The sequence below is a fragment of the Dipteris shenzhenensis genome, chromosome 30 (assembly GCF_047967505.1).
Source record: "Dipteris shenzhenensis isolate YYH24624 ecotype China chromosome 30, Dip_SZ_1.0, whole genome shotgun sequence".
Taxonomy (NCBI): domain Eukaryota; kingdom Viridiplantae; phylum Streptophyta; class Polypodiopsida; order Gleicheniales; family Dipteridaceae; genus Dipteris; species Dipteris shenzhenensis.
The window spans coordinates 37879837-37894477 of record NC_141625.1 but is presented as its reverse complement, the minus strand read 5'-3'; the positions used below and the strand labels follow the sequence as shown (position 1 = coordinate 37894477).

The 14641-nt window shown below is 42.2% G+C and overlaps 1 protein-coding gene across 1 annotated transcript in view; it reads right to left on the bottom strand.

Annotated features, from left to right (window-relative positions):
* LOC147882075 (Vacuolar protein sorting-associated protein 26) overlaps positions 1 to 14641 on the bottom strand; it is an 82898-nt gene that overhangs the window by 36616 nt on the left and 31641 nt on the right. The window contains exon 7 of the mRNA XM_087401714.1: positions 4718 to 4816. Within this exon, the coding sequence (XP_087257840.1) occupies positions 4718 to 4816 (99 nt within the window). The remainder of the gene's footprint in view (positions 1 to 4717; positions 4817 to 14641) is intronic.

The window sequence follows — 14641 nt, the reverse complement described above, 5'->3', positions numbered from 1 at the left end:
AAGCTTAACAAAGCTTTATATGGGCTGAAACAAGCTCCACGTGCATGGTATGCCAAGATAGATGCATTCCTGGCAAGTAAGGGATTACATAATAGTCCCGTGGAAAGCACCCTCTACATCAAGAAGGATGGGTTGGTCTTGTCAATCTTTATGCCCTCAACAACAACGGGGTCCGTGTCCTCAAGAGAGAACTCCTGTCTTGGGCCCCCACTACAGAGCCATGGATTATTGGAGGTGACTTCAACATGGTGGAGTTTCCTTCAAACAAAACGGGGGGGAACGTAGCATTCATTCTCTGGAGAGAGCAACTTGGGATGCCCTTCCTTTTCAGTACAGTGGTAGAGATGCTTGGACATACAATGCTTTTCACGCCTTGCTACACTCACTCCAGTTTTCTTCATTGAATAGAAGGTTCCAGATGCCCATCCATGCACGGATAGATAGATTCTATGTTGCTGATTTATTGTGAACGTGATAGAGGAGGCTCACTAAGCATTACACAAGAGGTAACCACTTTGGATCATTTTCCAGTGGTTCTTATGATTTCTAAGCCTAACGAGAGGCTAGTATCAGGATTCCAGATGCATTGTATGTGGAGGAGGGCCTCACTGAGGACATGTTGCAGATTTGGGTCTATAATTTGCAAGGTGGAGTGTCGCCCCCTTCACATGTTGCAGCAGCCCTGTCACGTGTTAGTGATTTTTACCCTACTATTGCTAACACCAGGAGACATGAGATTCTTAGGCAGGAGAGGGGACTTCGTCGACAATAACCAATCTTTCAAAGGGAAGAGCAAAAAAGGCCTACAGATGCTTGGATTCAGGAGCGCCATACTACAGTAAGGGCTCATATGCAGATCTTGCTTAATCAGAGAGCAGACTATGCCTTTCATGCACAAGAATCCTTCTGGATCCAAATTGGAGGAAGAGCCAATAAACACTTTGTTAGTATTCTCGGCCCGCGACATGGTAGAGAGTGTGTATCTCAGACAGGGTTTTGCAGACAGATCTTGATGCTGTCATTTAGGTTGCTACAAATTATTGTGGCTCCCTTCATTCAACAAATCCTGATATACCCGCTAGGGATGGTGTTTGGCATAGTATTTAGAATTGGTGAAACCTCATATGATATATTTACTTGATGCCCCCTTCACCAAACACGACTGTACTTCTTGCCCTTCACAAGGGTAGATGCTCGTGCTCAGATCGACTAGCACCTTCACTTTTTATTGCTTTCTGGGATATGGGGGGGCCATGTTACCTTAGCCCTGCAAGGTGTTTGGGACTCTGGTACGATGACCGTTTCAGTTACAGAGGGTCTCATTCATCTTATCCCAAAAGGAGGTTGCAAAAATCTCATCTCCAATGGAGACCCATTCTAACCAAAGCAATCGCTTTGCGTTTGCAGCCCATTCTTCCTTATCTTATTCACGATACGCAGACTGGTTTCATGCATGTCAGAAGCATTTTTTATAATATTTTCAAGTTCTAGGAAGCCAAATTGGGCTATGCAGATTGGCCAATGCCTCGTCATTCTACTCTTAAATTTTGAAAAAGCATATAACACAGTAGAAGTTTTCTAGAAGGTACTCTTTTACACTTTGGTATCTCAGATGCATGGATTAAAGGGGTTTCCTCCTTATACAAATCTGCCCACAGCTAGGTGCTCATCAGAGGAGAAAGGAAGCAGAGATTTCAGATCTCTAGGTCTTCGTCGGGGATGCCCTCTTGCCCCTTTCTTGAATTTATCTGTAGCTAAAGCAATGAGCAGATTTTTGAGTTCCTAGGTGGATATTATTGGGCTGAGACTTCTACTGACACAATGAGTAGCTCTTGGATAGGGAGATGACTAATGATGCTGCTGTTTTTTGGATACCAATTCACATAACCTCACTTCCTTTAGAGCAGCCTTGGATTTGTTTTGTGTTGTAGCACACATCAATTGGAACAAATCCAATGGCTTTTAGACTAGTGATGAGGACACTCCTGCCTATGGGGGTTGATATTGGTTTTACTTGGATCTAGAGGGGTGTCCCTGTCAGATCCCTGGACTGTCGGGTCGGTGTGGGCATATCTCCTTGGAAGCAATTTGCCCCTGTGCTGGAGAGTGTCACAAGGAAGCTTCTTTCTTGGAGCTCACTCAAACTTGACCTCGCTCATGGTCAACTAAGTATTGCGGGACACGGCTTGGTTTATTTGTTCTTGTTGGTGCCATTCTAGGGATTGCATCACTCAGCTCAGAATATTGATAAGGAATTTTATTTAGAGTGGTCAAGATGGTTTAGCCGATACTAGAGCCAAGGTGGCTTGGGATACTCTTATCCTACCCAAGTAGTAAGGTGGCCTCAATATTTTACATGTACATCTGCAGAGCAGACCTTTGTAATGCAAGATGGTGATTAGAGGACTCTTGCCAAGGCAAGAACCTTGGAAGGATTTTTTCTCGAGATGCATACAGTCTTGCACTCCTTCCCTTCGTGGAGACTAGAAAGATAGTACCAGATGGATCTTTATTTCAGCCCATCTCAGAGTTCCTTGGGCCAGCTTCAGGACTACTCTTCGGAGAGTCCACTCTTCCTCTCCAAAAGAGATTGATAGCAAGCCAATCATGTGGAATGAAAATATACTTAATGAGCATGGAAGACCATTAGATACTCACGATATGCAATGGCCTGCTTGGGAGAGAGTACATGCTTCCTTCGTAGGCTCTTAAAGGACGGCTCTTAAAGGACTTTTAGATGCCTTCCAGATGATCATAGACTCCAGTTAGTAGGCCACCTTAAAGGAAGCGTAAGGAGAATCCAACAGATTGATGCAGCCATACTCTTGGATCGGATTCTTTCACATGACTCACTCTACGGACACGAGGCTGGGAGGCTTTATGAAGCAAGGATCCCTAGGACTTGCAGAAGGGAATGCCTTGCTCTTCGATGTTCACTTTGGGGGCAGGTTATCTAGATCCGCAGATCATATTCTTATGCATATTGCTTTTCAGCTTGTCAAGGTTGTAGATCATGTGGAACAGTGTTTTTGGAGGCAGGATGGTCCCAATCCAAATCATTATCCCTTGGACTCATGGAGGCTTTGGCTCTATGGAGGTGTTTCCATAAAGTATTTGTAGTGGGACCCCGGGGAGTGGGAATGGATTACAGGGCATTGAGAGCCTCCCCTTCTTTCGATACACAGCTAGTAATACCAGGAGGTTTAGCTCAGCTTTAAAGGCTAGAAGCCCATCAGAGCTCCTCATTGGGAGAATTTTCAGATTTCTCCTAAACTGCAGAAATCCTTTTGGATGAAACCCTAAGAATCCCTTAGAAATAGAAAAATCACTCTTTTCTTTTGGCTTTCTATATTCATGGAGGAATTGTTGTGAGCTAGTGGAGGTCGAAGTTTGGGACTAATCCCACTTGTTCTCGTTGCCTCTTTGCTAATGAATCTATTCAGCATTACCTATGAGACTACAGACATGCAAGGATCATTTGGAAGGGGATTGCTAGACTACAGAGCACCTTTATGAGTTCTCCTTTGTTCATTAGTTGGGGCTCGGTAGCATGGCTCTCACCTTAGGGGCCTCAGGTATTCTACGAGAGACATGACTCTTCTTGGGCTCTTTCAATTCAACAACATTTAGTTGAGTCATGTTCTTTGGACGAGGTTCCTGGCTCCCTGTAGAGAGCTGCGCATGCATCTGTGGATACTTCATGAGAGATTTCAGCGAGCATTTCAGCATGGCATATTTGGAGATGAGGCCTTGAATGGTTCCCAAGTCCACCTACACACGTCGGCTGATATTTGGACAGACACAGTACACACTTTGGTAGCCATTTGGGGAACTATGCAAGGGTCTTCACAAGCAGCCTCTACCAAGAGGAATGTCTTCTTGAGGAGTGCCATGGCTCCCCATTCTCCTCAGAAGCTTCTTCAGGGTTGAGGTGGCAAAAAAGCCCTAACCTTGGTTATTTTCTCGTTCTATTCTAAAAGCTTGATTTGAGTTTGGTTCTTTTCTCTCATGCCTTGCATGGTGTACTTTTCCACTGAGCTTTGCTCTCAAAGGTTCTTTCATACTTAATAGAAGTATCTTTTTTGCCAAAAAAAGAAGCTGCCAAGGCACCAATTAAAACCTACGGTGGTTCTCAACACTAGATTTGCGCATTGATGATACTCATAGTGTTGTTGTATCCTTGATTTACCAAGAACTCAGCAATTGAACCATGAGGGTCCTATAGGTCAGAAAAATGTCAGAGTTCAAACGCCTATTAATCCCATACATCTCTTTGTCACGGGAAAATGTACAACAAGAGACAAAATTGGTGAGCACATAAAACGTTTCTCAGGAGTTGCAGACTATTGACTCTACTCTACAATAAAAAGCAAATATTAAGCTCTCAGTTGTGCCGCAAAGACCCACACACATGTTTTTCCTGAGCACCCCAGAGGAAGTTCAGCCCTACTTCTGTACAACAGGCTTTTAATGGATTGAATTACTCCTCCGCTTTTGCAGTCCTGGTTCAAGAGCCATCATCATCATAATCCTGAGAGTTCTGTCTTCACAGAACTCTAAACGCCATCACCATATCCCAGCCATTGTTGCTCTGGTCCAATATATAGTATCTTGCTCCAGTCTAATATATAATATCTTAAAAGTATCAAGTATGCTGGCCATAGCCTCACATTCAATAGCTTATTGAAATATTAGGAAGCTGAATCCTGAAACATACCAGAGCGGATTGAAGGCAAAAGCGGATGTTTTTGTGTATCTTGTGTAATATAAAAGCAAACTGACTCAGTCTGAACTGTGGGAGAACGTGGAACCTTCCCTACACAAACAAACAAGCAGGATTGGGATTACTATCCAGCTCAAAGATAGCTTTCAAATCATATTTTGTGTGTGTGTGTGAGAGAGAGAGAGAGAGAGAAAAGAAGAAGAAGAAGAAGAAGAAGACTGCGGCAGGGGAGAGGGAGGGTTTTACAATGTGGAACAGAGCCTGACATCTACAAATACAAAGAGAGAATAACAAAACTTGCAATGCTTTAAATATTACTGCAACACCAAGAGAACTTAAGAATAGAAATATTGCTCAATGCAAGGGAATGGTACCATCTAGACGTTTCAAGATGAATTTGTAGTTATCTTACAGTTTTACAATGTGGAACAGAGCCTGGCATCTACAAATACAAAGAGAGAATAAAATAACTTGCAATGCTTTAAATATTACTGTAACACCAAGAGAAATTAAGAATAGAAGTATTGCTCAATGCAGGGAAATGGTACCATCTAGACGTTTCAAGATGAATTCATAGTTATCTTACAATGCATCAAAAATTCCAGGGCTTCTAAAGAGATGCGCCTTTTTCATGTCCTGTGAGACAAGCTTTCCAAGAATAAATCCTTCTTAGGCTATATCCATATCAGAAACAATTAGGGCCAAAATGCTGTCATCCAACCTTCACTTTACCAAGGAGAGCCTAGCCTTCTTATCCATTGTTAGGAAGATTTTTGACAAAGAATTTCTACTTCCTCATGTATAGACTCTAGAGTCCACAAACATAATTTTAGGTGCATCATGGCTTGCCGACCACATATCACCAGCCTGACAAAATTGCAGTAGTTCATCTATTGTACTCACTCTTTAATGGCACTGGTTACAACTAGTATACACACAACACATTGCATCATCATTCACGGCAAGCAAAAAATAAGCGGATCCTACAGAGGAATTTTCCCATGTGATATCTAATCCTTCAAGTAAAAAGAACCTATGAAGTAAAATCCACTGCACAAGATAAAACCAGTTTTCCTACAACATAAACACACAACGCCTGGACCTATAAAGATCAAGCAGCATGTTGTCCTGCTCTCAGCACACAGAGCTAAGACAATCTAAAGATACAAGTCATGTGGCAGTTTAGTGTGTCAAGACTGTGTATGCATTGGCTCCTTCAGCCTTAACAATCAGCTTGAAATGCCTTGACATTTATGCCCTTACTAGTCTGAACCTGTATAATAATTGCATGATTGACTTCATGGGACAACATGAAAACTATCTAGTACAAAAGCTTAGGGAGGGCACAGGGCTGGAGTGCCGAGGCAGCTCCATTTTATTTTAAGTACCTACGTGATAACCTAGATAAAACATACACATATATAGCTGGCCACACATGAGTTTAAGTCTGAGAGTCTTTTGGTTTTTAATTGAACTCTTTAATAAGTGCTACTCCTTCACGATATACTGCCCATTTCCCATCTTTCCTGGCAGCCTTGATCTTTGCTAATTCTGTTGCCTTTTTCTTGAGTTGAGCTTATGTAAGCTCCTCAGCTATCCATACTTTGGTACCCTTCAGCTTATAAGATTGTCGGAGAGGCTTGATCCACAAAACTTTTGATTTTGAAGAGGGACCAACAGACCAACCTTATAGGCTATTTCATGAAATTCCAGGTCTTTGGGTAGACAATCAAGCAAATGATCTTTCAGAGCTGTACATGCGTCTATGGAGTCTTCTTGATTGGCGAGTATTACAGCATGGCATATCTCTAGGTTAAGAAGTGGAACTAAGTTCTACAAAAAGGGTATATTGTGGAAAATTGGAGCATTGTCAGAATGAATGCAGGATGAAAAAGGCAGAACAAGTCAAATACAGCAAGGTAATACAGTCTTGACACCTACAAATAATGCAAATCAGCCATTAATGATGAGCAAATAATCATGCACAAAACACCTCTTCACAACCATGGTTGACACGTCCGATCACATTCGATACGTACCGTTTGATATTAGCGCGGTACTAAGAGAACTAAAAAACATTGAGCATATGTTCAATGGTACATTTGATACCACAAAAAAAAGACATATACCTAGATGAATCCAGGAACATTCCCAAACTCATCCTCTAAAAACACAACATAGTGCAGTTTCAACATATTTTAGAGTTTGAGTAAGTACAAGCTTTTCTTGAATTGGACATTCAATGCTTAGAAGATCTACATGACTTGATTCTAGAAAGTTGAAACACAATCATTCGACATGTAACATAGGTGCAAAACTTAAAAGGACCAAAGATATATCAGGATGCTTGGAGAGGGAAGAGTGCTTGGTGGAGAGGGGGATGGAGAGGTGGGCAGCGGTCTGCTTGGTGGAGAGGGAGATGGAGAGGGAAGAAAGAAAAAAATAAAGAAAGAAAGTCTATTAACATCCAAGGGAGAACAAGAAGTCTATGGGACAACGTGAGAAACCAACTAGTACATCAGCTTCAGTAGGGCACAAGGCAGCTCCCAAGGAGTGCAAAGGCAGCTCCATTTTATTTAAAGTTGTGGCAACCTAAATAAAACATACATATATATAGCTGGCCATACATCAGTTTAAGACTGAGAGTCTCTTGGTTTTGATTTAAACTCTTTAATGAGTGCTACTCCTTCACGATAGACTGCCCATTTACCGTCCTTCCTGGCAGCCCGAACCTTTGCTAATTCATTTGCCTTATCCTTCAGTTGAACTCTCGTGAGTTCTTTGACTATCCATATTTTAGTCCCTTTCAGCTTGTGAGATTGTCGTAGTACTTTTATACGTATGTCTCGCGAGTTGAATGTAATGATAGCATGATCATTACGCCAACCGATCCTACTCGAACCTCACCATCATCATCATCATCAGGATTGTCAAGATTGTCATCCGCGTCAGCTGTCCAATCAATAGTAGGCATGGCTGCTTTGACATGTGCAAAGGTATCACTGAATGATTCCTCTTCTTTATACCATCCATCTAGAAGCCCCCCAATTCTGAATCCTTTCTAGCTGCATGTTTTTTAAATATCAGCTTTGTTGACCTTTGCATCAAACTCCACAATCACTTCTTGCTTGGCTGTCTGCACTTCAGTTTGAACTAAATTCTTGACTGCAGAGACTAGTTGGGGGGTAGGAGAGGACGCATTGCATGATTTTACTGGCAGCTGGCATAACTTGAACTCTAGTTATGGCATCTGCCAGCTGCATCCTTATCTCTCTCTCACTTGATCTTGTAAGAAGCAAATCTGTTCGTGATACACAATAATGGGTCGGTGAAAAAGACCACCTTGTTCATAGATATGTGCATACGGGGAAGGCGTCCTAGCTACAACTGTGGCGTATCAGCTTTGCTATTGGAGGTTGCTGGAGTAGAGGGTGATTTTGAAGAGGAGGGTAGGCTGGGCCATTCTTTACTAGCCATATCTCCTGTTACCCCCTGGCTGAGCTAAGCCCCTAGTTGAGCTAGGGGTTCAGCCCAGCTAGGGGTTCCTAATTCACGAGCCTACCTACAACTCTGCTTGGTGGAGAGGGGGAGGGGTGAGAGGGGTTTATATGCAGGTTTGGAGGAGCGGCAGGCCCAAACGATAAAATCCGGGCAGAAATAATCGGCTAGAAACCCTACTCCACAGGCGACTGTACTGGACCGTATGGGACGTATGCACCGCACGGAACAGTACGGATCATTTCGTACATCGAACATAGGCAACCCTGTTCACAACATAGATAATTGAGGATGACATGTCTTCGAATAGGCTGCATGCAGCCACTTCATGTGATGTTTTGGATGCATCTATCGAACAACCATCTGATGCTTTTGAGGGTGAAAAACAGTTCACTCATGTGCAGCCACAAAAAATGAGGGTTTTTACAATCATGGCGATGTCATCCTCAATGATTTTGAATGAGGATAAGCTGTGCCTATGTGAGCAACTCATTAGCAAGTCAGATGTGCCTACTCTCAAACACCACCATCTTTGATTTATGGTCGATAGTCTCAAGTGCTAGTAAGCACAAAGAGTGATTTCAACACAAGCTGCGTTGTGGAGATTGCAATGCCTCCAGTTGAATATCCAAGGGCATGGCACAATTCCGGCATTGGCTTCACATGCAAAATGTGTGAAGTATCTAAAAAGTATTAGGTATGTGCCAACACTGAAAAAGAGCTTCAGCATTATGTGATGATAAGAATGATGTTCCTTTCACAAAATTAAAATGCACAATAAAGGCTTCACTTGCCACGGTTGTCAGCATAGGCAGCAAATATGAAGGCCTTTACACATTTTATGGTAAATGAAGCCAGAACATGCATGAATTCATGAACATGCCCAAACTCATCCTCTAGAAACACACCACATAGTGCAGTTTCAATCTCATGATAGTCACTCGTAAGGTTGAAACCATAAACTCCATCACGCATAGCAAGGACTAGCTACTATGGCATCCCCACTATTGTCATCAGCACCCAACAGTGGGTCTAGACCATAGTATAAACGTATGCTCTCACACATACAAATCCACAACTTACACATACTTGAGCATCCATTTATACAATGGTCATCCTACATCTGAACAGCTCACTAGTGGCAAGAGATTGACTTAAAAGCAACCCCAAATGGCAAAGTGATGGAGCCACAACATGCACGTCCTACATCCGAACAGCTCACTATTGATCTTTGGCACAAAAGCATGACTCAAAGCAACCCCAAAAGCCTTTGCATGCTAAAAAGGCTTAGACGGTGGATGCCTTGGGAGCCACATATTTTTTTCGTGAGGGCCATGTTATGGAAAGATGCACAGGTTGCCTTTCCAAAGATATGAATAGGAAAGGGCAGCAGCCCCTCTTGATCTTGCAGATAGATTTGGTTGGGCCTATCAGCATTGAAACTTTTGGCCGAAAGAAAGATATCCAAACTTTCATAGATGATCATTTCAGAAAGCTTTGGGTGTATTTCTTGCACAAGAAAACATAGACAATTTCCCAATTCCTTGAACTCAAGCCTCTTGTTACGAAAGAAAGGGGCAAGAAGATAAGAATTTTTAGATCTTATAATTGGGTGAGTACAAAAGCAATGAGTTCAAAAGATTTGTAGGAAGAATGGCATCAAGCAATAGTTAACCATTTCCGAAACTCCTCAACAAAATGGAATACCAGAGAGAAAGAGCAGACATCTGATTGAGACCATCAAGTCTATGCTCAAAGCCATGGAAAATTACCAAAGTTCGAGCGACTGCGTTCGAGCGAGGTGGAGGTTCTAGCGAACATGGCTATTGATTTCCACATTTCAATGCAAATATTTATGTTACAAAAGTAGCGTTTGACTTTGAATAAAATATGTTCTTACATAGAAATAAAACGGCACCCTTATAATTTGGAAATTATTTCTTAGCATTCAAAAAAAAAGAAAGGTAGCAATGTCCTCGATAGAGCAATTCAATCCATGATATATTCAATACTTTCTTAAAGATAGAAAATAGGAAACCTTTAAGCATCTGATTTAAGCATCTACCTAATACTACAAGAATAAATTTTTAACAAGTCTAACAGCATCGGCCAAATACATTAATTAAGTAGCATTATCCAAAATAGCTTAAGCATACAATATGCTTCCATAAGTTCCCAAAGATAATCCAAAGCTTCCCCAAATACATTCCGAGGCCGCTTGAGCGCTTAATATACTTGTATATGTCCCAAATTGACACAATAGATATGCCAATTGTACAAAATGTTTTTTCAAAGATAAACCCAATCTCAAAATTCAACCAAGCATGTGGCAAACTGACACAGTCTCTATTCTAATTCACACTCAGATCACGGGCGATGGCATCTCAATTGTTCCACCCAGCCATACTCTTGTGGATCGCATTTTTTCAATAGATACGTCTTTTTAGTTCTCCTCATGCATATCCACGAGACCCTCAACTCCCTAGATGGTTCCCCTTGCCACATGTCATCATTTTAGCCTTTTCACTTGGTGCACCATTTACCCCTCTCTTGGGGCACATTTAAACCTTTTGCCCCTTGGCATTATTGCACATTTAGGTGCACCTAGGCCTTAGCACTCAGAACCACCTAGTCAATGCCATTTCACCCTCACCTAGGACCTTGGCAGTTACTTCTCTTGACCGTTTCATTTACGCACATTAAATATTACAAAAGTCGGTCATCTAAGAGAAAATGCCCACCGATCTTTCCAAGGTCATGCTATCTCGGCTAGAGCATAACATTCCTTCCCTCTTCAAGCATCAGCGTCCTCGATGATGAAATCTGGGAACACTCTCCATAACTGGTATACGGATTCCCAAGTAGCTTCCGATAGAGGCTGACCATGCCATGCAACCAACACCGTGGGTATCTTCCGATTTCGTATTTGCATTGTTCCTCGGTCCAGGATTCTTGTTGGCTTGCGTCTTGCATTATTCTCTATCTCCTGAAACAAAACCACACCTTCGATTAGTGAGTCACCAATATGCAAAAATTTCTTTAAACGAGAAACATGAAACACTAGATGCACCTTACACCCCGGTGGCAATTCTAATTTATAGGCTACCTTACCTATTCTTTTCAGAATTAACCACGGCTCACAATATCGAGGTGATAACTTAGCACACTCTCCTGAAGTTAACGACTTCAAGTGCGAAGGAACTCTGAGAAAAACTTTTTCTCCTTCCTTAAATACTCTTATAGACCGGTTTTCATCCGCATACACCTTGACTCTATCCATAGCCTGGCGGATATTAGCTCTCGCAAGTGCTAGCATCTCCCGCATCTGAACCACAAAGTTCGCGGCACTAGGCACTTTCTGAGGTACTCCAACTATAGTTGGATTGGCTGGTCTATAACCATAGTTCAGCTCAAATGGACTGAACCCGGTAGATGAATGTTTTCTATCATTGTAGGCAAACTCTAACAATGGCAACCACTTGTCCCACGTATGTTGCCTCAATGACACATATGCTCTCAGCATATCCTCTAAAGTCTGGTTGACTCTCTCCGTCTGACCATTCGTCTCAAGATGATCCCCACTACTCATTTCCAACTCAGTCCTTAGTGTCTCAAATACCGCTGTCCAAAAATGACCGGTAAATCTGACATCTCTGTCTGACACTATGGATCTAGGCAATCCATGCAGACGAAATATATGTCTAATGAACAAATCCGCCACTTGCGGGGCACTAACAGACTCTCTAGTCGGAATGAAGTGAGCCATCTTGGTTAGACGATCAACCACCACAAGGAAAGAATCATACCCTCCTTGTGTTGTAGGCAGCCCTACAATAAAGTCCATGGAAATGCTCTCCCACTTACTTAGTGGTATCTCCAAGGGCTGTAAAAGTCCGGGTGGCTTCACCCGCTCGGCCTTACTTACCTGACACGAGAAACACCGTGTCACATATTCATGAATATGTTTTTTCATCTTTGGCTAAAAGAAGTCTCGCTTCACGAGATCATAGGTCTTCTCGACCCCTGGATGTCCCGCACACGGGCTATCATGGCATTGTCGAATGACTCTCTGCCTGAGATCATTCTGACTAGGTACTCCGACCTTGCCATTTCTTTCTAGCATACCATCCCTTATGGTATATCTTGCATAAGTTTGGCCTTTTCTGGATGCCAGGTCATCCTTTTCATTTTCCCCGGGTCTAAACACATGAGCTTTAGGCCATAAGCTCTGAACAAACTCGTCCACCTTTTGAGTTTCTCTAATCTCGGTCATTAGAGCACTCTCTAATACCGTGAAACTCAGGTTGTGCATAATGTGAGACAACGCATCAGCAACCTTATTATCTTTTTCTCTTCGGTACCGAATCGTTAAATTAAACTCCTGCATGAGCTCTGCCCACCTAGCTTGGCGGCCTCTCAAGTCAGGCTGTTTACTAAAATGTTTCAGAGTATCATGATTCACATCCACATAAAACTCTGAACCATACAGATAATGCCTCCATGTTTTCAAAGCATGGATAACAGCACACAACTCCAATTCATGAGTTGGCCAATTCCTGCTTCTTGCTTTCAAAGGCTACTGGCCTTCCCTCTTGAAGGAGGACTGCTCCTACTGCAATGCCACTTGCATCGGTTTCTAGAAACAACGGTTTCTAGGGATCAACTATTTTTAACACCGGTCCTGAGACCACAGCTTGTTTTATGGTGTTAAAACTTTCTTGTTGATTCTGTCCCCAAATAAAAGATACTTTATCTGAGGTCAGATCAGTCAATGGCAATACTATTCCGGAATATCCTTTGATATGCCTTCTATAAAACTGGACAAATCCCAAGAATGATCGCAACACGGTCAGACTCTGAGGGATTGGCCAAGTTAGTATCGCAGCTACTTTCTTTGGATCCATTTCTACCCAATTATGAACCCTAAATATTCAAGCCTAACCATACACAGTATAGTTTTCTTTTTATTTACATAAAGACAGCTTTCCTCAAAGTACTGAACACTACTCTTAAGTGTTCACGATGCTCAGTAATACTTTTACTGAATATCAGGATATCGTCAATAAAATGTACTACGAACTTTCCTATATACGGACGTAGTAAATCGTTCATAAGCATGACGAATGTCGCTGGAGCATTCGTAAGTCCGAAGGGCATTACCAAAAACTCATAATGACCAAACCTGCGTCTGAAAGCAGTTTTATGCACATCCTCGGCTCTAATCCGGATCTGATGGTAGCCACACTTAAGATCTATCTTGCTGAAAATCACGGCTCCATGTAATGCATCTAGCAAATCATCAATCCGAGCCATCGGATACATGTGCTTAACAGTGATATTATTCAATGCTCTGTAATCTAGACCGTGCTCTAGACTCACTAGGATTCACCCTGGAATCTTATCCTTCTGCCTCCATAGTTTCAAAAGGGAAAATAGTTTTTTTGTTTTCAGTCTTTTCTAGAACCCAAATAAAATATATATGCACCTTTTTTCTATTTTGCTTTCCTGTTTTTCTTTCTCCTGCACACTAAACTCCCAAATATATAATACTCCGAACCTTCCTTTTACTGTGCAGGAATAACAGGACCATAAATAATAACTGTAAAAACTATATCGAAAGAAGGTGCTCCCTGATCTCTTTCTCAAAATGTCGATTGATCTCCCAACTCAGCCACCAACTGTCCTCAGCCTGCAAGCGTCTTTCCCCTTGTCGTATCTATCTCTGGTTCGCTGTCAATTTTTTTAATTCCGAGTTCAACGATCAGGTTTAAGCATCCTGGGCTGACCACGATCTTTTCCCTCCACCTGCGTTAGGAAAAAATCCCCACTTCGCAGCTCTTAATGGAATATATATGGTACTGTTTTCTCTCTTGGCAGGTGAAATAAAAAGATGCAGATTACGATTCCCTTTCACGATGCTATACACAATCGCAATTCTCTCATAGTGATTCGCCGTTCATTCTTTTCTTGACGATCCTGATCTACAAATTATATTCCGTCCCTCGATACAGCCGTGCTCCCTTTTTCCACAGTTCTGTCCACGTTTACAGAAAAATCACGATTTAATTAATTTGCATCGCCTTCACGACTGTTACTTGAAAAAGTAAGCCACAGTTCCCCTTTGAAAAGATCGCGTCCCAATTTCTGCAATCGATTCTTCTCAACGAATCCTTCCTGTACGTTCTGCTATTCCCTACACCTGATCGAAATCCTCCGCCACCACGAAGGTTCCCCGTCACGAACAGCGATCCTCCCGCATGCCTTTGCTCTATGATGATAGAAAAACACATTCCGACTTTGCTTCTATCTTGAACCCAAGCTCTCCTGCTTCAAGCTCAATGGGTCGATGAATGACACCAACATCCTCTAGTCCAATCTGCTCTTGCAGAAGAATGTTGTTGTCTTGCAGTTGAAAGAAAT